Source organism: Lissotriton helveticus, chromosome 3_1, assembly GCF_964261635.1.
Source record: "Lissotriton helveticus chromosome 3_1, aLisHel1.1, whole genome shotgun sequence".
NCBI lineage: Eukaryota > Metazoa > Chordata > Amphibia > Caudata > Salamandridae > Lissotriton > Lissotriton helveticus.
The window spans coordinates 590,509,892-590,536,955 of NC_136061.1; the positions used below are offsets into that span (position 1 = coordinate 590,509,892).

At 47.3% G+C, this 27,064-nt stretch overlaps 1 protein-coding gene across 8 annotated transcripts in view; it reads right to left on the bottom strand.

Annotated features, from left to right (window-relative positions):
* Nucleotides 1–27,064, bottom strand: part of KANSL1L (KAT8 regulatory NSL complex subunit 1 like) — a 3,925,143-nt gene that overhangs the window by 207,135 nt on the left and 3,690,944 nt on the right. For 7 of the 8 annotated variants that reach the window (XM_078680571.1, XM_078680572.1, XM_078680570.1 and 4 more), the window contains one exon: nt 25,303–25,594. In XM_078680571.1, coding sequence (XP_078536697.1) covers nt 25,355–25,594 — 240 coding nt within the window. In that variant the 3' untranslated portion in view covers nt 25,303–25,354. Of the gene's footprint in view, nt 1–25,302; nt 25,595–27,064 lie in introns of those variants that run through there. The other variant, XM_078680573.1, reaches the window with a different exon arrangement.

A 27,064-nucleotide genomic window follows, 5' to 3' on the forward strand; every position in this document is an offset into this window, starting at 1 on the left:
ATCTATCTTGACAGTTGTTTGTGTCTGTGGGCCAGATTAACCATATCTTCTAATCAGGATCTGTTCTGTTTTTAAGTAAAATAGTTTTTACGTCGACCATCCCCTCTGTAGTGTCTTTACTATCAGGTGCAGGTGTAGGTATGGACGGTTTGTTTAAATCTTTTATCTTAGCTAGGCCAAGACAGGATGTCTGTTGAATAGTGTCGTTTAAAAACATTATTTGTTCAGGGATGATGCAGGCTCGAAATAAAGCATCTAATCCCTGCACCTGCCAGTCTTTTATGCCCCAGACAGTTTTTGTCTCAATGTTGTCTCTCCAAAAGTCAAAACCTAATGTGGACAGCTGAGCATAAAAGGCTGCAGAATAAATTTGCTTAGTATTAGTCAACATACTCTTTATTCCTGTCTTATTAACATGTTTAAAGTAAAATGTTTCTGGATTTGAGACATTAAAACCTGAGAAGTATGGAAATTTTTCGTGAAATGTTTTTGAGCTACCCTTTGGTGGCGTTGGACAATGTTACCATTGATTAAAAGTATAAACATTTCTAGGGTTTGCAGATTTGTGCAAAAAATGATGACCATAGTGATTATAACAGTACATTTGTTCATAATCTGATGAAGCTTCTAAGTATTCATGTTATGTAAATTTTGCAGACATCTCTAAGTCTGACATCATGTTATTAACAGTTTCAAAGTCCCAATCATCGGAAAAGGTACTAAATGAAACAAAGTCACTCAAGGAAACCTTGAATTGCTGTGGAATCTTCAACAGCTCTGCAGGACCAAAGATGTCATGATCAGTTCTGTCCCAAGCTATACCACCAGGTGTAGGAACGGCTGTGATGTTCACTGATGACAAGTCTCTTTGTTTACGATGAGATGATTTGTGTGGTTTGGGGAGTAAGTTGATGTTCTTACTTGCTGTGTCCTTTTTACTATATCTTCCATTTATCAGCATTCCCAAACTTAATACAAGAATTAGCCAAAGTAGGAGAAAAAGTACACATTACACAATCCAAAGTTCAACCCATGGTGAAACCAGATAAGTCTTTTCCAGTTGATGAAAAAGTTCTGTTGCTTGTTCTTTTAAACCTCTTTTTGATGGCGTCCTTTCAGCTTCACTGGGATCCTCGGAAAAAGTATCAAAGTTAATGAAATAGCCAGAGGCAGTTCTGTCAATTGTAGGTATTGCATCAGTATTATTTGTAATTGCTGGAGCTACTGGATCCATTGTCATATAAGTATAGTCAGATGCTATATCATTGTAGACAGGTATTTCTTGACGAACTGTTATTTGAGTCTCAAGAGGCACAAGTTCAATGGCTTTGTTGCTAGGTCCTTCTTTTCATGCTGCAGATTCCTCAAAGGTGATGAGTCTCTCAGTTTGAACATATTGGATACTAGCCAGATTTGGTCGTCTGCTACATCTTTGGAATCCACTTGGCCTAATACTTATGTTTGGCCATATGATGTGGTTTTACCAGGTCGATCGATATGAACCTGTTCTCTTTTCTTCCAGCAATGGGTGTCAGTAACACTGTTCTTGATCCGTGGATTGCTAGCACATGTACTGGTTGTCTGCAAGAAGGCCCAAATTCCTTCTTATCCGCGATATTTTCTCTGACTAGATCCCCAATCTTTGGAATCCAGGCTGGCCTTGCTGGGATGGGTGGTTCCCCTTCAGTAGTCGTTGGCTTCTGCAATGTGTTACTTTGACTTCTCATTGTTTCATTTAAGTTCTGCAAAACAGCCAAATGTTTTTTGATATCAAAAGGTTTTTGTTCTACCACTGAAGTGTGACGATAAAGGTCCTGGACAATCATTCTAGTACCAAAAAGCATTTCATATGGAGTGATTCCACCCAGAGTACTTCTCGGCAGATTGCTTAGACTACATTGGACACTTATTAGATGTTTGACCCACCAGTCACCTGAGCCTAATACCCTAGCTGTTATAGATTGCTTTATGTCCCGGTTTTTTCTTTCCACTACAGAATTTCCCTCAGGATGGAATGGACTAGAATACAGCAATGCAACACCCAGATTGGCCATGGCCTCCTTGTAAGCTTTTTAGCGAAACACAGGACCTTGGTCAGAATGTAGCGTGCCGACTGCGTATGTGCCGATAAATACTTGCAAATTTTTTATAACAGTTCGGGCGTCAGCCGAGCGCTGAGGCCACAACCAAATGAATCTTGAGCACAAATCCACTGCGACCATGATATATTTGTAGTTACCATCCCTCTGTATGGGACCGCAGTGGTCCAGGTAAACGCATGCTAATGGTTTATCTGAAATTAACAGGAGCGGTGGCGCCGGTCGTTTCACTGTAGAGACTTTAATCTTTTGGCAGATTTCACATTCCAAAACGTAGTTTCTGGTCTGTTTCCTCATGCGGGCCACCAGTATCTTTGTTTTAATAACAACACTGTGGTGGAAACACCTGCATGTGCAGAGGCAAGCCCTTCATGTGCCGCTAAGATTAGTCCTAATTTATGTTCCATGTTTGGAATTACTCTATCCCCCACTCCAAGGATTTCAGCAACCGGAACATTATTTGCATTAGTTATATACGAGTATTTGAGTGGAAAGCCTTTCGGTAATGTTTTACCGCTGTCTTTGCTGGAAGCAGTAACAGCTTGCATTATTTCACTGGCTATTTTTGTTTTTGATCGAGTGATTGCAGCTACGGAAGCCGTTTGCACAGCTGCCTTCGCAGCTTCATTCCCTGCAACGTGAACGCCATCACGTTGATGACTCAGTGTATGGATCACGTGAGCCTTTTGTAGTTCTTTCTGTAATTGAAGTACTTGTTCCCAAAGCAACTTATGCTTTATTGTGCCACCTTTTGCATCTTTGAAACCGTTTTGAATACAGTTCTGCAAGTATTCATTGTAAGATTGAACGCAGTAATCGCACACTATGAGTGTGGTGAATTTGTGATCGGTATGTTCAAGCGCCATCATGAATGCTTGTAGTTCAGCTCGCTGAGCTGTACAATCTCCAAGAGATCGCGTTTTTGTGACCATAGGTCGGAATTTACCATTGCGCCAGCGACCTTTAGCTATTGCACACGCAGCACTATAAGCTTGTTTACCCCAATAGCGGGCTGTGCAGATCCATCTGTGTATATTATACATTCATATTGTTCAAGAGGCAGAATATCAGTTGGCAGAGGACATTCTTGTTCGTATTGTAGAAAATCTTGTGTTTTCAAATAGGGGTCAAAAACGTATTCAACGTCAGTTGCAGCAAGAGAATTAACCCATTGTATCCATCTCGGATGTAAAGCCTTTGCATTCGGAATGCTTGCTTTTGTCACTGCCTCTAAGGCAGGTACAGGAGTAACGACCATAATGCGTTTTCCCTGTGCGAGGGCTCTCTCTTTTGCTACCGCAGTTTGAACCGCCGTCTCAATTTTTTCTGTAGAAGTGAATTTCATTTCAGCTTGTGTTTACAAGTGTGATTTATTAGCTATTGGTACTTTTTCACCTTCATTAAAGGTCAAGTACGTGAATCCGCATCCTCCTGGGATGATTCGGATTACAAGGTTGCGTTTGTTTACGCGTGTCTGTAAATGTGTTGTTGCGAACATGTCTGTTTGCACTGAACACAACATTTCTGTGTGTTTTTGAGTCCAATTAGCTGTTTTGAAATCAGGTTTTTTTAATTCATAGAGCGGTTTAACCCTTTCTGTGTAATTTAGAATATATGTTCTTCCGAAATTTAGGAAACTTAGAATTGACTGTAAGTTTTTCAGCGTTTTTTGAGGTTGGAGCAGCGCACACTTTTCTAAAAAGTTGTCTGCCAGGCTTTTACCTTCACTTGATAACTCGTATCCTAGAAAAAGGAAGTTGAGGTGGGCAATTCTTGATTATTTAAAATTGAATTTATACCCTTCAGAGGCGAATCCAAGTATAATGGTATTCACTCTGTTCAAGTGCCTGTCCAAGTCATTGTCTTATTTATTTATTTTTTTATTTTTTTTTAATAGTTTTATAGAGCTCAAACCAGACCTGTGAGGGTATCAGAGTGCTTTACAGGATTAAGGGGTAGTAAAAAAACGTAGAGACGGGGGGTTGAATTGGGAAAGGTAGGGGATACATTTTACAAGAAAAGCACGCTGCACGTTTAAAGTCCAGGCTACATGTGATATAAAAATTAAAACAAGTATATACATTATACAAGAAGGCATCCAGTCTCAGCTCTTGGTGGGATGCCCAGGAGTGCAGAAAAGGTATCATCCGTATAAGCCATGGATATTGCCGAGGTGGAGAGTTGGGTAAGTCAATGCTGTGATTGTAAAGTATTCGTTAGGCGAGGTATTTTCCTATTAAGAAGGTTTTGGTTTCCTTCTTAAAGTGTGCCTAGGACAGAAGTCTTCTGATGGTGGGTGGGAGAGAGTTCCAGATTCTTGGCGTGGCCTCAGTAAAGGCCCGATTGTAGGTTTTGTTCTTCCGGAAGCGTGCTGGTTGCAGCATCAGGTCTTTGGCGGATCGAGAATTTCTGGCTCCTCCGGATAACACAAGTTTTTGAGCAAGAAATGGAGGTGAATTGGAGAAAAGGGCTTTGTGTGTAATGCAGGCTAGTTTAAATTGGATTCTGGCATCTAGGGGAAGCCAGTGCAGAGCTTTGAGGTGGGGGGAGATGTGGTTGAATTTCTTTGAGCCAGTAAGGAGTCTGGCGGCAGTGTTGAGGCAGGCTTTCAAAGGGGCCAGGGAGTTCTTGGGTAGCCCTGAAAGTGTAGAGCATCCATATTCTATTCTGGAAATAACTAGTGCCTGAGTTGCCGTTTTAAGGTCGGCCACATCGAGGAAGGGTTTTAGGTTTCTTAGGTAACTCCGGTGGAATCTGGCCGTATTGGCCATCGAGTTTATATAGCCGCGCATGTTCAGGCTGCCGTCAAGGGTTATTCCAAGAGATTTCACCGAGTCAACAATGGTAGAAGGGCAGTTTAGCGCTGTGATGGTCTTGATCCATTCCTGGATGTCTGGATGGGGTTTGGGTGGGGAGATCAGGAGAAATTCAGTTTTACTTGTGTTGAGTTTTAGCTGGTTGGCGGTGAGCCAGTGAATTGTCAGCTTCAGGGCCTCGTTCAAAGGGTAGTTTACCATGACTGATTGTATAGTCTATGGTGTGATTTTATTTCTGTTTCCTTGGTAAGGGGTGTGTTGTGGAATCCTTATAGGAGGTTGGACTGTTAGAGTCTGCATGACATAATGAACCAATTGTCTATGTATTTTTATTAGTTGTTTCAGTTGAACAAACAGTTCTTGGCTGCACCACCTTTCAGGCCAAAATGGGCACCGCTCCGGAGTTCATCTGCTCCGCCATCAAGCCCTACATGCCGGGCAGAGAGCTCCGCTCCTCTCATCAGGCCTTGTTAACTACCCCCCGTTTCAGAAAGAAAAAGGCAGGCGGAACAAAATTCGCAGTTCTCGCTCCTGCGTTCTGGAACTCTCTCCCGACGGAACTCCGTGGGACACCCTCCTACACTGAGTTCCGGAAAGGTCTAAAAACTCTGCTATTCTCCCGAGCTTATAATGCCTAGACCCCTTCTGCTCCTGTTGGCCTCCCTGCAATCCAAAAGCGCCAAGAAACCGCGTGGTAAAAGTGCGCTATAGAAATGTTTTTAAATTCAAATTCAAATTCAAATTCCCCTTGCATTTCTTCAATGTCAGGATGTGGTGTATAGCTAGCTAATAGCGGACATGTTGCTCTAGGTCTACCTAGTAGACCGAGCCTGGTAATGTGATTTTGATGTTGTAGGGCACCTTTAAACCAGAGCGCACGCTTTTGGTAAGTTAGTGGAATTTCGATGTCCGCGAAAGGAATATATTTCGTTGGATGTTCCTCTACTTTGTAGAAGTGAAACCCATGTGATACTGGATTTGCTTCCGGGAAGACAATCCATGAATAGAATCCCTCTGACTGACGATATTCATGTGCCTCTATGACAAAAATTACCCTCCCACCTCTTGATGATAGGCCGTTTGTTATGAGCTTTGTAGTGATGGGTTTCCTTAGGTTTTCTGGGATGATTATAGCATCTGGGTCGTCTTGTTGGAAACCTGTACCGTCTAAGCCCGGTTGGGTTGCAGTTGCTGCAGTTCCACCGGTTACGTTATTGCCGTCGTTATTCAAAATCGTTTAATGAAAGTTTGCAGGGCAAGCTTCAAGGAAACAAAGATAAGGTGCACAATATTTTGGAACACTGTATCCTGCAACGTTGAACAAACCAAAAACTAATACATAGAATTTTCGTCTTACTCAGTTATGGTGGATATTTGATCCTTTTACCCACTCCAGACGTCTATTGGAGTATTTTACGGGAAAAAGGGGTCTCTGAGAAAAGCATGACTGAGTTACTTTAGTATCTAGTGTTAAATTAGTGCCTTACCAAATGTTGGGCGCCATGTACTGTAGTTCCTATATTCCCAATAGGCTCTGCGCATTGGAATAATATATCCTATATATTAGACGTAGGACTGAGGTCAACTAGGTCTCTATTGAATATATTAAACTTAATAGTGAGTGCCAGCTAGCTCATAGGGCACTAGAAACTTTCTCAAATTCACAAGAAGGCATTCGTTTCTGCCAACCGCATAAGCATGACAACTTTGTTTCCCAAGAATAAGAAGTGTATCTTTAGAGTCGTGGAAACAATAGACAAATATTTCACTCAGTCAATCCTGCATGCTTTGTTTCAACAGAGGTGCAGAGAAATAGAGAGATGGGCATTTTCAATAAAAGGTTTTTATTGAACAGTCTTTTTTCTCTTGCAAGTAAAGTGAACAGCTGCAATCGTAATGCAGACTGCAAAGTACAATGCGTACAGTGAGAATACTATTATGAAATAATACTGTAGAAGCATTGTATGGTTTCTAATCCATATAAAAAATACATACTTAAATACATAGGCTAAAATACTCAACTGGTGCTCTCTAAAATACGCCTACCCCAATGTACCTAACCTAAGTGTAGTTCGTGGGAGGGAGTAAGTAGGTGTGTAGCATCGGTTTAGTTTTCTTTGCAAATAATCTATCCAAGATTTCTCTCAGGTTCTAATCAGCTCCATACCTTAGTTTAGAATGAAGGAGGTCTGGTATCTTTGTCTCGGGACTCGATTTCCCAACACCCCGCAAGGGGAGCTTGGCAACACTGGAGCTGGATTCTCAGCGAGAGAAAGGACAGCTTCTAGATCAGTGAATCAGCGGGAGGGTCGGCTTCCTTCGGCACATGCTGTATTGAGCTGCGTCGAGCAAGTAGATAGTCGAACTGGTCTGAACCACCGTGTCTTGCTAGAGTAAATGAAGGCATATTTATACCTTGAAGGTGCCTAGTTTGACGTAAAGTCGGGCATAAAAACGTCAGTACAGAACCCCAAGGAAATAGTAGTTCTTTGTAAACTTCATGAGTTCTTGGACAAATCAACATTCAAGCAAGGGGAGGTCCCTGACTGCTTAAGCTGATTTTCCCAGAAATTGTTGTGACGTTTTGGTACGGGTGGAAGTAGCCATGCCTGTATTTGGACTGCATGGGCTATGTCTAAATAAGGGTATGATTTCTATGCCTATATATAAGGGCAATGTGAATTGTACCTATATGAGGGCATAAATCGGGAAAATTCGCTCGGATCCTAAAATGCCATACAACATGAGGAGAAGGTGGGAAGGAGGATGACTGTGAGACAGAAGGGATTGAAGGAAGAAATTGTGCAACACGATAGAGAGAAGAGATAAAAAATCGAGAATAGTGAAAAAGAAGAAAACAAGTATGAGAGAATATGGAGGAAAAGAGGAGAAAGAAATGAGAGGAGAATATGACTGAGACAGCGAAGAAGAGAAGAGTGTCAAAGGGGAGATGGCAGAGTGTGATTTGTGAACAAGCAGCACAATAATGCTATGGCAAATTATACAGCTCATTTCACCAATTACTTTTGCTCCTTTCTTCATCAAATATTTGGATGTCACCTCGTCAGTGGGTGATGCCATTGCTTGCAGTGGATGCTGCAGGTACCAATCTCCAACAAAACATTTTGGACTCCAGGCACCTGGACACCTGGGTTTGAATCCAGCTCGGCACTTGACTGAAAATTGTGAAGTGAGCAAATCTCTTAATCTCATGTGCCTAATCTTTAAATATGTGAGATGCCAATATAAATGTGAGTAATTCAAAGATGTAAGCCCCCAATTCAGATCACTTCACATATTGTAGAGTGCTCCGGTGCTGACCAGCAAGGTCTGTGCATTCTAAATATCAATACATACATGTTTTTACATTGTGAACAGGTATTCCACCTATTTCATTTTGAGAATGCCCGTACTGTTTGAGCTCCCGGCGATCCATCCTCATTTTGTGACAGCCAGATATAATCTCCCCATAATTTTATTAATTGCAGTATATGCTCCACATCACTAATGGGATTCATATAAGTCTATTTCTCTATGTTTGTGGGAGCATATTCATGTGCTTATTGGTAGATGCTCTCACAAACATCTTGTTCTTTGGAAGCATTTGTTTATTATGCAGGTTATGTTACTTTTAGTAAGAAAAGACACATTCCCAATGAGGGTCCGAGTGCTTTAATTTCTGTGTGTCAGACAAGAAGACCAGACATAGCACTTGTAGGAAGGTGGTTCTTTATCTAATATCCCATAATGAGGTAAATAATGCAAAGAGTCCAGGGGTTCCCTTATGAAGGGACAGGGGTTTGCTCTAGCAGTACCAATGTGCTCTTCTAGGGGGTAGTGTGGTCGAGCAGCCTTAGACTTATCAGAGAAGATGGTTAGACATCTACAAATACACACAATAGTCAATAAATGATGCACACGATTCAATAAGGAGATCCACACCAATTTATAAAAGTAACACATACTTTTCTATATGTTTAGGCACTATAATCAATACAATCAGGCAAGTACGTTCTGCATGAGAAATACTTTTAAATGTATAATGTCAACAAGGCAGCAGCAGCAAGTCACATCCACCGGCACTTGTTCTGGCTGGGAGCAGGGGTGCAATACAGTGTCGGGTGCTTAATATTAGTCAATGGAGATTGGTCTGCGGCAAAAAAGGCTGTAGGTTGTGACTGGGAGGCCAGATGGGCGGAACTAACAGGGGAGCTCAGACCTCACGATGTTTGAGACATAGATTAGTTTAGACGTGTGTCTCACTGCTTGAAAAATAGAATAGTAAGCCATCTTTGAAAGGAATTGAAGAATTTTATTTAGGACATAAAATCTTTTAAAACTGGTTGAAGTAACTTTTCCAACCTGCGTATGAAATTATAGTTTATTAAACACGATCCCTGCGTCCACCTTACATAGGGCCCTCCACATTCTTTCCTGGAATGTTAACGGCCTACTGGACCGTTTAAAACGCACTGCGGTGCTTAGTAGCACCCACCGACATGCGCCAGAAATCCTGTTCCTGCAGGCAACGCACCTTCTGGGCCCACAATGTAACTTCCTTGCCCGATATGGGTTTGACAGGGTCTGGCACTCCGGGTTCACGCGGGGCTCCCGGGGGGGTGGCCATACTACTTCCGAAAGGGCTACCCTTCACCCTGAACAGGCCGAAACAGATGCACAAGGCCGCTATGTGGCCGTGACGGGTACGATCGAGGGACACCCCCTTAATCTCCTGTGCACATATATCCCCCCGCCATTATGGCCCCTGCCCTCCGCCGCCTCACACTTGTGCTCTTTCCCACAAGGTCTGACTGTGGTAGGGGGTGACTTCAACACCGTCCTGCAATCCTCACGCGACGCGACAGAACAGGTACCCCATCGGCTTCCCGCCTTGCCTCTGCAAAATGCCTATCTGACTGGTCCTCGGCCCTGGGTATCTAAGATTTCTGGAGGGTGTGGATTCCCCGTAAGGTCCAGTACACCCACACTTCAGCGGCTCACCGCACCCATTCTCGTATCGACCTGTTCCTACTATCTGCCGTGGACTGTCAACTGATGTACGGGGCCAGCGTCTTACCCAGGCGTATCTCAGACTACTCCCCAGTCTAGCGGCCCCGTACAGTATGGCAAATGAATGCCTGGGTCCTGCAGGATGCGGACCTTGTTGAGTCCCTTGGGCAGGAGCTGGAGCAATATTTTTCGACGAATATGGGTTTGATCCCCTCGCGGGGCACGCTGTGGGAGGCCAGCAAGGCTGTGATGCGCGGGGTGGCTAGAGGGCTGGTCCACACAAAACGCCTAGAACAATCCACCCAACTCACACAGTTTGAGGCCCAGGCAGTGCAGCTGGAAGATGCCCAGACTACCAATGATAGCGATGACTCCTTCTGATAGCTTACATTGATTCGAGATTCGCCAGATCTCACTGGAGTCAGCTCAAATGCTTTGGCGCTCCTCTGTGGCACGCGTGTACGGATGGGGTGATAAAAATGGCAAACTTCTCCACAATCTGGTGTCCTACCCCAAAGCCAATCGCATCATTCCTGAGATTCAGGACGGGACTGGGGCCCACCATACTACATCCCAGGACATTGCCCAGACGTTTGCGGGCTACTACGCAGCCCTCTATGAAGCTCAACCCCGTCATACTTCCCTTGCGGCTTTGCTGGCCAAGACTGGTCTTTCCCAGACGGACTCGGAGTTCCTAGATCGGCCTTTCACCCCAGAGGAGATACATGGGGCTATCTCACTGTTGCACTCCGGCAAAACGCCCGACGGTTTCCCAGAAGAGTACTATGCGGCCTACCGGGACATGTGGGTCCCACACATAATGGACCTGTTTACACACGTAGTCGAAGTGGGGTCCTTCCCGCCAGAGACTGATGTGGCCACTATCGTAGTCCTCCCGAAGACACAGCCGCCCTCCCTCACTTGTACGGACTACCGTCCCATCTCTCTTATCAATACGGAAGTTAAAATCTTCGTGACCGTGGTGGCCCAATGGCTTCATCCCCACTTGCAAGAACTGGTACACCCAGATCAATGCGACTTCATGCCTGCCCGGGGGACCCAGCACTGCATATGACGTCTCCATCTTGCCCTTGCACATCGCCACCTCGTCACCCCATTTCTGGCACTGGTCTTCATAGACTTTGAAAAAGCATTTAATATGGTAGATTGGGGTTAACTTGGGGATGGGCGTTGGCCTCCCTTTCCCACACCTCATCCAGGTCCTTTACTCTACTTCCAAGGAGAGGGTCCTCATCAATGGCGTGGTTTCGGAGGCATTCCCTATGCAGAGGGGCACCCGCCAGGGCTGTCCGCTCTCGCTGCATCTATTTGCACTAGCAATGGAACCCCTGCTTCCCTCGTCCACTAGGACCCCCTCATCTGCTGCTGGGCCTGGGACCCGAACCAGGTTGACAAGATTGCCCTATACGTAGACATCCTCCTTTTCCAGGCGGACCCGGAGAGCTCTGGCCCGCGATGTCTGGATGCCCTTTCTGCCTTTGAACGGGGCTCTGGCCTTAGGCTCAACCCGGCAAAGTCCAACCTAGTTCCCTTACACTCTTCCCGGGAGTGCTTTGACTGGCAAACGACCATCCCCCTGCAGAGGCAGCCCTTCAAGTACCTGGGGGTGTGGGTAGCCCTCCACCCGGAGCTCGAGTGGGCCCTGAATATCACACCCCTGCGGTACTCAGAAGATGGCAGACCCTTCTCCTCAATCCCCTCGGTGGGAGTACCCTTTTTAAAATGATGCTCCTTCCCAGCTTCCTGTACATCTTACAAAATGTGACTACTCATCTCCCAGGCAGTTGGTTTTGAGAATTGGATGGCATCCTCACCTGTTTTTATGGGGAGGAGAGAGACCGCGCAGGTCCCTAGCTCATTGCCGCATACCCCCCTACGACAGGGGAATGGGGGTGACCAATCTTCACCTCTACTACCTGGCCACGAGGCTCATTGTGATCCACGACTGGTTCGCAGGTGGCTGGTCCGACTCGGGGTACCGGGTGGAACTCCGGTCGATGGACGTTGCACAAATCCAAGCCTATCTGCATGGGAGCCCCTTACCACAGGCTCTTCCCCCGTCACCAGAACGGTGCTCATGGCCTGGCAAACCGCCCTTCGTTACGTAAAGTGGGACCGGAAACTCACCAGGCAGATGCATCTGTGGAGTGGGGCCTGGCTGGACGAGGTCTCAACCCTCCAGAACGTCTGTAAATGGGATCATGTCGGGATCTCGCTATTGAGAGATGTCTGGGTGGGGGACCATGTCAGATCGTTTGCAGACCTACAACACCGCCATTATCTCCACTCCTCCCAATTCTACAAGTACTTACAGCTGAGGCATGTCCTCCAAGCCCACATTCCGCCCCCATCACTTTCCCGGAATTCAGCCCACTGGAGGCCCAAGTGATGCTGGGGAACCTGGGCAGAGGGGGTTGCTGCGAACTTATCGCTCCTTGGTGAACAATGGCCTGCATCCCTAGACCTGCTCCGTGCTCAGTGGGAGGGGTGGCTGGGCCCCCTGGAGGACTGGAGAGACGCCCTTATGGCACGCAAGACCTTGACGGCCTCCTCCAAGTTGCGTCTAGTCCAACTCTACTACCTCCACACGGCCATACCTCATCCCTGTACAGCGCCCACCTGCGGCCCTCCCCATCCTTCCCGCGCTGCAACCACGCCCCAGCTGATTTTTTCCACATGGTGTGGCAAAGTCTCGGCCTAGCGACGTTCTGGGCGGGGGTGGAGCTTGAACTTACACAAACCCTAGGGTGGGAGGTTCCCCACAACCCACTACACCTGATCCTGGGGGTGTTCGATGGCCTCGATGGATCCCGGGCCAATAAGCGCTTTCTGGGAATTGCAGTGGACGTGGCGAAGCGCGACATTGCAGCGCTCTGGTCCCAGGCCAAGCCACCCACCATGCAGAAATGGAGGCGTGGTGTGGATTGGTGTGGTATCCAATAGATCTTTTGGATGACCTATATTTTACTGATCTGTGGCTGAATGATTCCTGAATGGATGGTGAACCCCAAATACTTGATATGATTTGTAGCAAATGTGGTTTTCTTTGGGTTCACAGTGAATCCCACTTTAGGTAATGTGTTTAGAAAATGTTCTAAGTTTTGCAGATGGGTCTCCCAGGTCGAACTATACACTACAAACTCATCTTAGTATGCCGAAGCATAGTCCTGTTGTACCCGCAGTAATATGTCCATAAGTCTTTGGAATGTTGCTGTGGTCTCATGAAGGCCGAATGGCATCATCTCAAAATGATAGAGGCCCAAAGTGGTTATGAACGCAGTCTTCTCCCAGGTCTTTGGGGCTAGGAAAAACTGGCAATAACCCATGTCAGGCTGATGGTGGATGTGACTCTTGCTCCCCCAAGCCTCTCTACCAACTCATCTACTTGACGCATGGGATATGTATGTATCTGTAGGAGGCTGGCTTAGTACATGGTGCACACTTATTTAAGAGAGGCACCTTGCACTAATCCAGGCAACCCTTAAGGTGATTTTATTGGTCTTAGACAACCAGAGGAAGCTCTCTAAGTGGTAGCTGTGGAGAGAAGACTTCAGGCTTATCCGGAAGAAGTGTTATGCAGCTTGTTTTACCGAATCTAATCATGTACTGTAGGTTAAACAAAAAAGAACCACACAGTGTATATATAAAAACATGTCTACTTATTACACTCACTAGCACATTGGTATATCTCCTACCCGGACATATCAACACAAATACACAACAATACTTCAATTGCAAATAGGTAAGTAAGCACAATACACAGTGGTCTCCAGGGGGAGACCAAACCATTTACTAAGAAAGTGGAATGCAAACTGCGACCGAAGACAGGACTTGGACCAGGAGACTCAGAAGAGCTGGGAACACAAGGAACCACCAAAGGTAAGTACCCAGGAACCCCACGGAGGCTGTGTTCAGAGTGGAAACACAGCAGCATACTCAAAAGAAGCATATAGGAAAGTCGCGGGTACAGCTTTGAAGAAGAAGAATAACCCTCCCCAGTCGGCCCTGAAGAAACCCTGTGGAAATCAGAAGGTTGGAGAGTCACCACAACCATGGCTACCCCTGGAACCAGGATACTTACAACAGGGAAGCCAGGTACATAGGTGCGCAGTGATGCCAGAAACTGCTGTAGATCACAATGGAGGACTTCAGAAAAGATGCAGCTGACGGAGGAATTCAAAGATGGATTCTTGAAGAGGAGAACCTGCAACCGAGGGGACAGAGTCTGTGCCACTCAGAGGTGACCAGGACAAACGGAAGAGCAATGCCCACTGATGTTGGTAGGTGGAAGAGTGATGAAGGTGACCTTGTCACATCACCTGTGAGGACCAGGCAATGCTGAGGAAGACAAGAAGTCATGCATGCATGAGCTGTCCTATATAGGAAGTCGTGAACCAGGGGGTCGGTGTCCGGCGGGAACACCAACAAGCCTTGGCAGGTGCAACAAGTGTGGAAAGCAAATAAGGAGCAACGTTGGGTCCAGCAAGGTCCAAGGGACTCACCACAAGAGTGCAACAGTAGGGAAAGCATTGGATAGCGGGAGGGTAAAAATTACTATTCCCACTCCAGAGAGTCCAAAAGTAGGGAAAGCGTTGGATAGCGTAGCGGTAAAAATTAATATTCCCACTCCAGAGAGTGCAACAGTAGGGAAAGCATTGGATAGCGGGAGGGTAAAAATTACTATTCCCACTCCAGAGAGTGCAATACTAGGGAACACGTTGGATAGGGTAGAGGTAAAAATTACTATTCCCAATCAAGAGAGTGCAAAAGTAGGGAAAGCGTTGGATAGCTTAGGGGTAAAAATTACTATTCCCACTCCAGAGAGTGCAACAGTAGGGAAAGCATTGGATAGTGTAGAAGTTAAATATAACATACTTATAAATAATTGTTGTAAATAAAATATTAAAAAATTAAATTTTTAAATAACTCTACATCATTTGCAAATACCCATAAATAATTACTAAACACATAATTACAATTGAATAATTAATTAACAATAAAATCACAATAAATACCAATAAATATTAATTAATAAATAAACATGACCAAATAATTAACTATTAGAAATATCAATTACCTATTTTTAAAAATTAATTATGAATCAAAAAAATGAATTACCAATTAAAAAATGTAATTGCCAATTACAAACCTTAATTACCAATTAAAATAATTAATTGCCAATTAAAAAATTAAATTACCATTTACAAACCTTAATTACCAATTAAAAAATTAATTACCAATAAAATAATTAATTATCCATTAAAATAATTAATTACCAATTAAAATAATTAAATACCAATTAATTAGTAATAAAATAATTATCAACACCAATAACAAATAATTAATTACTTAATTACAATTAAATTACTTCCTACCCAATTCCTCTATAAACCCACAACCCGCTACAGAACTTAAACTTAAAAATTAATTAAAATTAAATAATTTACTATAATTAAATTACTTCCCACCCTATTCCCATATAAACCCACAACCCGCTCCAGTACTAAAGCACAAGTTACTACTTGTGTAACGATATATCTGTTAGAGACATTAGTTAGTATTAGATTCCTTACCTTAGAATATCCCCAGGCGTCAGACTGGATCCGGAAATGTTTGCGTAGCAGTACCCTTGCGCGTCGGTAGGCGTCGTCTGCGGCTCCGCGTCCGTCGTCGGCGTCGTGGGCGCCGTGATGACGTCGTCGGAGTACTTAGACGCCGCCTCCGCGTGCTGACGTCAGTTCTTAGACACAGCTTTTCCGCGCCAGGAACGCAGAGCCATGTTAAAAACCAACACTGGTGCCATTGAAACTAGGGCCCTGAAAGGGGGTAACCCTAACCCTAGATATCGGTTCGCAGAACGGGGAGGATGGGTGGGTCGGTAAGGAATCTAATACTAACTAATGTCTCTTACAGATATATCGTTATACAAGTAGTAACTTGTGCATCTGAAAGAGACACGTTAGTATTACATTCCTTACCTTAGAATAGATACCCCAGCAATACCAACCCCGGTGGTGGGTCTGCGAACCTATAATCACACCAGAAAGTCCTGGAGGACAGAACGGCCAAAGAAGCCATCCCTCCGGACTTGGCTGTCCAGACAGTAGTGTCTTGCAAACGTGTGCAGTGATGCCCACGCAGCCGCCTGACAGATGTCCTGTAAGGGCACCCCCCGGCCCAGGGCAGTTGTAGTCGCCGTGGCTCGGGTGGAATGAGCCCGTAATCCAACAGAGGGCTCCTTTCTAGCCAAGGAGTAGCATGCCTGGATACACAAGATGATCCACCGGGAGATGGTGCTCTTGTGCACCGCTTTCCCCTTCTTAGCGCCCACGTAACCAACAAAGAGTTGGTCATCCACCCGGAACTGGCGTGTGTGATCCAAGTAAAATGGAGAGTGCACGTTTTGGGTCCAGACGGTGGAGCCGCTCTTCCTCTTTAGAGGGATGCGGTGGCGGGAAGAAGGTTGGCAAGGTGATAGACTGCCCGATGTGGAAGGCCGTGACAACCTTGGGCAGGAAAGATGGCTTAGTACGCAACACCACCTTGTCCGGATGGACAGAAAGGAAAGGTGGAGTACAAGAAAGGGCCTGGAGCTCACTCACTCTCCTGGCAGAGGTGATGGCAACCAGGAAAGCAGTCTTCAGAGTAAGAAGGCGGAGAGGACAGTTGTGAAGTGGCTCAAAAGGAGCGCACATCAGAAACGTAAGAACCAGGTTCAAGTCCCACTGAGGCATCACAAACGGAACAGGAGGAAATGTGTGTGTGATGCCTTTTAGAAATCTATTCACAATAGGGGACTTGAACAAAGAAGGTTGATCAGGCAGCCTCAGAAAGGCTGAAAGGGTAGAAAGGTAGCCCTTGATAGTGCCCAGAGCAGAGCCCTGCTGGGCAAGAGAAAGAAGGAAGAGGCAGCAAGAGGATCCACAGCCTTTGCTGTGCACCATGCCACAAATCTGTTCCACCTACAGGCGTATACCGACTTTGTGAAGGGACACCTGGCTGCCAGAATGACGTTACAGACTTCAGGAGGCAAGTCAAATGGCCTCAACTGTCGCCGCTCAATCTCCAAGCATGGAGGTGGAGACTGGACAGGTTCGGGTGGAGGACCGTCCCCTGCTGCTGCGACAGAAGGTCCTCCTGAAGAGGCAGACGAACCGGGGTATCGACTGACATACTGAGTAGCTCTGGATACCAGTACCTTCGTGCCCAGTCCGGAGCCACAAGGATGACTTGGGCCCGGTCGCGCTTGATCTTCTTCAGCTCTCGGGGCAGAAGTGGTATAGGCGGAAAGGCGTACAATAGACCGCAACTCCACTCGCGATGAAAAGCGTCTCCGAGCGAGTGCCGCCTTGGAAATTCCAACGCGCAGAACTGATGACATTGCGCATTCTCTTCGGTGGCGAATAGATCTAACCAAGGCTCTCCCCATTGCTGAAAGAGGCCTTGCGCCACGTCCGAGTTCAGACGCTATTCGTGATCCATCATGCACCGACGGCTGAGCTCGTCCGCCCTGGTGTTCAGAGAACCTGCCAGGTGTTGAGCCACCAGGGTCACGCCCTGGCGTTCCAGCCATTGCCAGAGGCGCAGAGCCTCCTGGCAAAGGTTCTACGACCCCACCCCACCCTGTTTGTTGCAGTACCACATGGCTGTGGTGTTGTCCGTGAACACCTGCACTACACTCCCCCGGACAGAGGGGAGGAATGCCTTCAGTGCCAGATGAATCGCCCGTAACTCCAACAGGTTGATGTGGAGCCAGGCCTCCGCCGGAGATCAGAGGCCTCTGATCTCCGCCTCCCCCATGTGGCCTCCCCAGCCCTGGAGGGACGCGTCCGTCACAACTACGTGCTCCGGTTGGGGAAGAGAGAGGGATCTGCCGCTGACCCAATCGCGGTCTGTGAGCCACCACTGCAGCTGTCTCGCAGTGCCCTCCAAGATCAGGACGTGGTGGGACAGGTTGCCCTGATGCTGGGCCCACTGAAACTTCAGGTCCCACTGCGGAGCCCGCATCCGCCACCTGGCGTGATGCACCAGTAGGATGCAGGAGGCCATCAGCCCCAGAAGCCGCAGCGTCAACCTGACCGAGACCTGGGATAACGGCTGAAAGATGGGAATCAGAGCCTGAATATCTCGGACCCGCTGTTCGGGTGGATAGGATGAAAAGGAGCTTCTGAGAGGGGCACAGGTGTGACTTCGGCACATTGATGGAGAACCCCAGCCAGTGCAGGAGATCTGCCGTAGTCTGGAGGTGGCTGACAACTGTCTGGGGCTAGCCCGCCTTCAACAACCAGTCGTCGAGGTTGGGGAAGACTGAAACCCCTAACCTGCGCAGATGAGCTGCGACCACCGCCATCACCTTTGTGAACACCCGTGGGGCGCTGGTAAGGCCGAAGGGGAGCACGGTATACTGAAAGTGCTCGTGGCCAACCGTGAACCGCAGGTAGCGCCGGTGGGCCGGCAGGACGGGGATGTGGAAATAAGCGTCCCTCAAGTCCAACGCTACCATCCAGTCTCCTGGGTCCAGGGCAGCTAGGACCTGAGCCAATGTCAGCATTTTGAACTTCTCCTTCTGGAGGAAGCCGTTGATGTTCCTTAGGTCCAAGATAGGGCGTAGGCCCCCTTTGCCCTTCTTGGGTACCAGAAAGTAGTGGGAGTAGCAACCACACCCTACTTCTGGCCCAGGAACGCGCTCGATGGCCCCCTTGGCCAAGAGGGCCGTAACTTCCTCCTGCAGAAGTCGCAAATGATCCCCCGATACACAGTGGTTCTGCGGTGGCATGGCTGGAGGAGTCGCCTCGAAGGGGAGGGAGTAGCCCCTTCGGACGATTTGCAGCACCCACCTGTCCGAACTGACAGTGCGCCAGTGGAGGTGGTGATGGCGAACCCTGCCCCCCACTGGCGTCACATGGGCCTGAAAGCACGGACTAGGAGGGTTTTGAGGTGGATGCTGCGGGGGAAGGTGTGGACTGACCTCGCCGTTGTCCCCGACCGCCGGGACGGCGGTTCCCACGGCCGCCACCGCGTTGGGTATTACCTTGCGGAGCGTGGCTGGCAGCACGTGTGGGTACACCCCTTCCGTGGCCACGAAAGGAGTGAAAGGCAGCCGATTGCTGGCGCAGGGCCGAGAGGCCCAAGGACTTGGCCGTAGCCCTGGAGTCCTTAAAGCGCTCAAGCGCATGGTCTGCCTTGTCGCCAAAGAGGCGACGGCCATCAAACGGCATGTCCATCAGAGTGTTTTGGACATCGGCCGAAAAGTTGGCGGACCTCAACCAGGCGTGGCGTCTGACCACCACCGTCGTTGCCATCGCTCTACCTAGTGAGTCGGTGGTATCCAGCCCACACCGGATAGAATATTTGGCTGCATCCCGGCCCTCCACAAGGGCTTGGCCGAGTTTGGCCCGTACCTCCAACGGACACTCTGGCAGCACTTCCGCAACCGTATCCCACAGAGAGTTGGTGTAGCGGCCCAAGAGGCATGCGGTATTGGAAGACCGCAGTCCCAGACTAATGGACGAGATGATCTTTTTACCGCACTGCTCGTACCTCTTGGATTCCCTGTCCGGCGGCGCCGACGGGAATGCGGTCTGGGAATTGGAGGCCTGGATGACCAGGCTCTCGGGGTTGGGATGGGTGGACAGGAAACATGGGTCGCCCGGGGCTGGGCGGTGGCGTCTGGCCACGTTCCTATCTACGGGCGAACCCGTAGCGGGCTTGGACCAAGTGCCCAGAAGAACGTTGGTCAAGGCCTCATTAAAGGGCAGCAGAGGCTCGGCCGAGATTGACTGCGGTTTAAGGACCTCAGTGAGGAGATTAGTCCTCACGGCCGCGACGGGGAGCTCAAGGCCCAAGGCCTTGGCAGCCCTCATCAACACCACACTGTAGGTTGCCCCCTCCTCCAAAGCCACGGTAGGAGGGGAGACAAAACCAGTGTCTGGAGAGGTGTCCAGGCCACTGGCCTCCCCAAGGTCTCCTGCCCAGTCCTCATGAGACTGACACTCTCAGGTCAGAGGGTCCTCAGACCCCTCCCAATCCCCTTCATCAACCATCTCCTGATACTCAGGGTTCTCAAGCAATGTTCATAGAAGTGAAACTCCCCAAGTGCCGTCGGGAGCGGCGCCCATCGGGCCGTCCTGACGTCGGAACAGGAACAAAGGAGGAATCGGGGATGGCGACACCTGATGGTCTGACGCCGGGGAGGTCGTAAGGTCCAGCGGCGATGACCCAGATCCCGAAGAAGGTCTAGCGGGGTCCCGCGGCGCCGGGCACGAAGGCGCCGGCGCGCCGGGACCGCTGGACCCTGCGGCGCCGGGCCCGAAGGCACCGGCGGCGACGGGATTGTGCGGCCCTGCCGCGCCGGGCCCGAAGGCGTCGGCGGCGTTGGGGCCGAAGCACCTGACGGCGTCGGGGCCAAAGCCCCCGACCCGCTAGAGGCCCCAGACAGGTCCGCTAGGCCCGAGGGCACCGCGGAGCCCGTCGGAGGAGAGAGTTTCCTCATGGCCATGAGGAAGCGCTCGATCTCCTCCGGCGTCGCGTCTTGCCCAGGGACCGGAGGGTGTGGAGCTGGACGCGGCGCCCGCGACTCCGACGGAGCTGCGTGGGTGGTGTCACCCGAACCCCCGGCCGCATCGCGCGAGCATCGGGGGGTCCGAAGAGCGATGACGCCTCTTGGACTTCTTGTGCTTCTTACCTGACGACGACTTCGACCTGGAGGAGTGCGGCCTACTCTCGGAACTGTGCTGGCTCCGAGCCCGCGGCCTGTCCCTCGACCTCCCGTGGGACTGAGACCTCTCGCGGCGCGGGAATGACTGCCGGAGTTCGAGTCGCCTGCGGGACCGCTCCCGCCTGGCTTTTGAAGAGAGGGCCTGGCAGTCGGAGCAGGCCTTGTCGTCGTGGTCGACGCCTAGACAAGTTAGGCACAGGTGGTGAGGATCCGTGACCGACATCGTGCGGTCGCAATCCTCGCAGTGCTTAAAGCCAGGCATCCGTACGGCACCGATCGGAGTCGTAAGACTTCGAGAAATGATCAAAAATGATCCAAAAAGTTAGTCAAAAATTGACTATGGGTTACTGCTTTTTCCAGATCTGCGCTTGCTGGCGCGGAAAAAAGAAGAACTGACGTCAGCACGCGGAGGTGGCGTCTAAGTAATCCGACGACGTCATCACGGCGCCCACACGCGGAGCCGCAGACGACGCCTGCCGACGCGCAAGGGTACTGCTACGCAAAAGTTTCCGAATCCAGTCTGACGCCTGGGGATATTCTAAGGTAAGGAATCTAATACTAACGTGTCTCTTTCAGATACATAAAATTCAATTAAAAATAACATTTTTAATATATAACAAATGGTACACATTTAATTAAAAAAAAAAATACTTAGCAAAAAACATTTAACACATACATATAAAATACATAATAAAATACATAACAACAAACTAATATCGATATTAGTAACATCGAAATTATTGACAACGATATATTTGATATCGATATTACTAACTTCGATATTACTTACATCGATATAAAAAAAATCCTTAAGGTCGATATTCTGTCCAACGATATTCTTCACCTCGATATTCTTCCTCTTCGATATTTGTGACTCGATATTACTGTAGGTCGATAATAGGGAATCGATATTTTGACTGTGCACCATCAGAGGCGGGATCCGCCACGCCAGTTTGCCGTGAAAACTAAACTGGAGGGACTACCTCTTTTCAGGCCCCCATATCAAAAGAAGAAAGTTGCCGCTTTAACTGCAAAGTATGCCTCAGACGGTAAGAACACGTCTCAATTGGACATGGGCAGTAACACTCCTCGACCACGCTGAATAGTGTGACTCCTAATACTCCGAACCAGGCTGTTTCATTGATTCCGATGGTTTAAGCTTCGGTGAATGTTGCCCGTGTTTCAGCAGGGACAGATGGAAACTGCTATTGACTTTTCACCTGTTGTACCTTCATTTTCCTCCATTGCAGACGTTGAGTATGCTTATCCTGCTAATGAGGTCCAAATTGACATGCCTGAAAGTCTTATACCTTATCAGTCTGATACTGCACACCCTCCATTGATGAGCTTGGGAGCTAACTGCTATTACATGGACCATACGAGCTTCTCATACGTTTCTTCTTCTTCGTCTTAATCTGTGACAACCTCTCAGACACACACCAGTCTTTTCATCTCCTGGTTCAAAAAGACTTACCTGGTCCCGCCTTCGACATACATCTGGCTAGTGCTCACACTGATTTTCCTTTTCATGTGGATTGGGTTTGTGATAGTGTTCTTCCTGCTCATCAATGGTCATTATTTGCCAGAACGTTCAGCGGTGAAGTTGATTGATGGAATTATGGCTCCCCATACATCGTAACAAATAAAAGAAAAACCGTAGGTCTAGCAAATATTTGATCAAAATCAGCCATAGTTAAGAAATAGCCCTTGTTTGTCAGGGGAGTCCGATAAAGAGAATGGAATCCCATCACCCACGAGGTGGCATGCTTTATCATTTGGGACCTCCTCTTAGTTGCAAAACCTAGTGCAACCAAGGGCTACAACCTTCTGATAAGGAGACAGGAGCTCAGGAATGTTTTGAATAGTTTTTGATTGCTTTACTTCTAAGGGATCCTAGGTGATCCAATGAGAATGTTGTCAGTGATGGTTGCAGTGCGTGTAGTGAACAAAGTGAAACGTGATTTAAAATTGGCTACCAAGATCAAAAACAATATTAATACAAATTGACCCGGTGTCAAATATAAAAATCAGTGCGTATGCAGCTTAAACCATATAACTGCATTGCTCGTTTCCAGTCCAGGGAGGACCTGGCTTGGCAGTTCGGGCTGGAGTGTTCCCATAAGGAACAGGACTGATTTTCATATGGCTGGGTCCAAACTAGGCCTGGTGGTAAATCCTGTTCCACCCGCGGAATTTGCGGAATCGGGGTAATTTTGCGTTACGCAGAGAACGCAGAATTGCCAAAAATTCAGCGATCCGCGGCTTTGTGGAGTTTTTTGCTTGCCCCCGCGTTCAAAATGCATGTCTGCGTAAAATATTTCCCCCCGACCACTTAAACAGCATTCGCGAACAGGAAAAAAGCATCGCGAACAGACGGAACAAGCAATTCCGCGCATTCGCGGAATTTCTGTGTGCTCGTGGAGATTTTTTGCCATTTCGCAGAGCTTTGTGTACCCGCAAATTCTGCAAAGCCCTAGTCCAAACTGGAATGGCATGGAGAGCAAACAAACTATGAATTTAGGCCCATATCTCTGTGCTGGGGTAAATGTATGACATTGTTCTGCATTTTATCCATCAATTGTTCTTTTTGCATTTGTCACCCTGAGTGGGACGGGTGAGCCCAGACCTTCCTCCCGTGCTCTCCATAGAACTGGAGTGAAGCTATCCTGGCTAATGAGGGCTGAAAGCCCGAAACCGATCCTAAAATGCTTGTTTACAGTGCAGGGAGGACCTGGCCTGGCAGTTCGGGTTGGACTGTTCCCATTGGGCGCAAGGTCAGGACTGATTTTCAAATGGCTGGGTCCAAACTAGGCCTGGCGGTAATCCTGTTCCGCTCCCGGAATTTGTGGAATTGGGGTCATTTCACGTTCCTCAGAGAACACAGAATTGCCAAAAATTTAGCGACTCGCGGCTTCGTGGAGTTTTTTGCTTGCCTGCGCGTTCAAAATGCGTGTTTGCAAGATATTTCCCCCCGAGCATGCAAACAGCATTCACGAACAGGAAAAAAGCATCACGATCAGGCAGAACAAGCAATTCCGTGTGTTTGCGGAATTTCTGCATGCTTGCGGAGATTTTTTGCCGTTTCGCATAGCTTTGCTTAGCGCAAACTCTTCCCAGCCCTAGTCCAAACTGGAATGACATGGAGAGCAAAAAAAACAATGAATTTAGGCCCATCTCTCTGCACTGGGGTGAATGTATGACATTGTTTGGTATTCTGTCCATCAATTGTTCTTTTTGCATTTGTCACCCTGATTGGGACAGGTATGCCCAGACGTCGGTCCCATGCTGTCCATGCCACTGGAGTCAAGCTATCCTGGCTGATGAGGGCTGCAAGCCCGAAACCGGTCCTAGGATGTTTGTTTCCAATCCAATGGAAAGGGCTTTGTGGTCACAATTCTTGAGCTTCCAAGATGTTAGCCCTTAAGCTTTGTAAAAAATTTAGATTTCCACAGCCTGGTGGGCAGAAAATCTGGATTTTAATGGAAGCCAATAATATCCCTCTTAGATAATTCATCCCTGAACTGTGTTAGTTTGGAGTTTGAAGCATTCTACACTAATTTTAGGGTTATCTGAATCTAAAGGGTGACGTCTTGTAGCGTGTAGTTGAAGGGAGAATATCATTTAATGGAATATGCTGCAATGTGTTTCTAATTGTTTTCACGGGAAACATCCATTACAACACAGTCATTACAACGCACTACCTTTACAACTCAACTGTTACAACACAACTTCCTTTACATTGCATGCCATTACAACACATGTCACTACAACGCATGCCATTACAACGCATACATTACAACGCATGCCATTACAACGCATTATAAGGTACGTAATGGAGATTTTTTTGTTTTAGAGTTGCTATGGGTTTTGGGGGACATGGGAATAGTAATTTTTACCCCTACACTAGCCAACACTTTCCCTACTGTTGCACTCACTGGAGTGGGAATAGTCATTTTTACCCCTAAACTATCCAACACTTAGCCTACTGTTGCCCTAGAAGTAATATGCGTTGTAATGGTATGCATTGTGATGGTATGTGTTGTAATGGTAGTTTTTAAAAATGCATTGTAATGGCTTGCATTGTGAAATCATGCGATGTAATGGTAGTTGTGATGTAAAAACTGCGTTGTCAGGAATGCATTGTAATTGTTTGCGCTGTTATGTCATATATTCTGTTTTCACTGTTGGTTCACAGCAAGTTGAACAAAGAAGATGGCTGCTCATTCTCTAGTTTCGGTAAGTGCTAGAATGGTAAATGATTCCAAAATGCTTGCTTTGTTGCTGCTGAGGGGTGCAAAGAGGAGGTTATGCAATGACCCAATGCTCTTGCTCTCATAAATTCTGTATGTGTTATAGAATTGCTGCAAGATGTTGGAAGCCTTAATGAATTTGTGAATGAATTAAATTTACAGTTCATGGATTTTTGAGAGGCCAGGCTGACATTCAAGCTCCCAATATCCATCACAAAAGATATATCTGGAGGCAAGTTTCTTCTAGTGAAACCATTATTTTACAACAAACAATATTTGTGATGGATGTTTGTTTATGTAAGCCACAGCTAACAAAAACATCAGGAATTATCAGTATTTAAACTTGAAAGCAGAACATCTAATCCATTCCAATGTATAGCTTTTCCTACCTGGCCCTCTCCATCTGAGTCCATCTTATGAGCATAAAGACTCTGCATTGTGTCACATGGCTGTCAAGGTGCTGCTACAGGTAGACGAATGTGTGGCCTGACACTTCCCTGGTTCTTCTGCTGTTAACATCGTTTTTAATGCGCATACATCACCGACTTTGTGAATATAAGAGCAATCCCTGTATGTTGGAACATCTGGCCTTTCCGTACAGTTGCATGGTTCCCTTGGGGATAGCAAGGCAGCAGCATCCTCATCATTTAGTGGGAAAACTCTATGTTCCCAGATCTCTGGCTTTAAAAAAGGGAGCACAGAATTACAATTAGCTTGGATGTGAGCAGAATATCAAGTAATTACGGTTGAATAAATGAACACCCTGACCATGTTGAGGAGCCCTGGAACTGGGACTCAGGGAAAGGTCATTGTTATTTTATCCCCACAAACATAATTCACAATTATAGTAAACATCCATTGTTTAATGTAATGGAAGAAACGTTACTGTTAAACTATATACTCATATGCAGGTCTCTGAACTAAAGCACTGTTGAAAAGCATGTGTTTCTTTGAAAAATAATGTTGTACAAGCATTGGCAAAGCAAATCACCTATGCGAGATCTATTGGCTTAGTCAATATTTTTCTACATGTTGCACAGCAGAAAGAGCTGCACTGCGACATGGATTAAAGTAAAAAAACAAATAAAAAGCACTTTGATGCGTCAAATCGCTTTTTTACCCCTGAAGCCATGAAACACAGTAGCCTGCGCTGTTGTGCAATATGTGTAAAAACTGCGTGGGGGTTTTCAGGGGGCAAACAACATGAAGGAGGAGGAAGGGAGTGGGGAAACTAACCACAGATACCAGGAGGAGGGCGGGGATTGGAAACAAACTATAGAAATAGGGAAGGGGTGAGCGGTTCAGAAACAAACCACAGACAGCAGGAAGGGTCGGGTGGACAAACAAACCAGACAGCGGGCCAGGGAAAGAAACAGCGGGAGGAGGGCGAGGGGGGGAAATCTACAGGAGGGAGGAAGCAGTATAAGAGGGAGGAGGGCAGGACTAAGAAAGAGAGAATGCAGACACATGCACTCAATGAGAGTGCATGTAAAACGTTGGAAAAAAACAGTACCAGCAGGTGCCTGCTGCCAGTGGAAGGACACTGGCCGCAGACAGGAAGCTGTACTTGGTCCATACTCCATGGCAGGGATACACACTAAGCCCCCGGAGGAAGCCGAGGTGAGGAGGATGTTCTGGCCCTTAAGAAGCAAGGAAGCATTAATGATGTTGGAGCCAACCAATGGTAAGTAATGGGCAGGCTCAAATCCCATTTTAAGCTTTATTTATTATTTTGTAAGCACTGTGCAGACGAAACATAAATATGAGGAAGTAGATGTTACTTACCATTAATAGTAGTTCTCCAGTATGGGTGCCTTCAAATTTCAAAACAAGCAGACCAGTGATGACCATTCACATTCTAAACCACATACATTGGTCTGTAGATTTTAATTTGTCTATGGATGGTGAGTACCCCGAATTTTGTGGCACTAAGGGGTCCATTAGGATGGCGGGCGAACTTTGTCCGCCCGCCACCCTAACGGAGATCAGGACCGCCTGCCTAAACGGCGGGGGTCCCGACATTGGCATTAGGATGCGCCCGCCACAGTCGTGGGCGCATTCCTAAAGTTAGCATTGTGGCGGGCGCTGCTCACTGAATCGCCCGCCACAATGTCAAAAACAAATGCACGCATTTGCATAATCGAAGCGGCA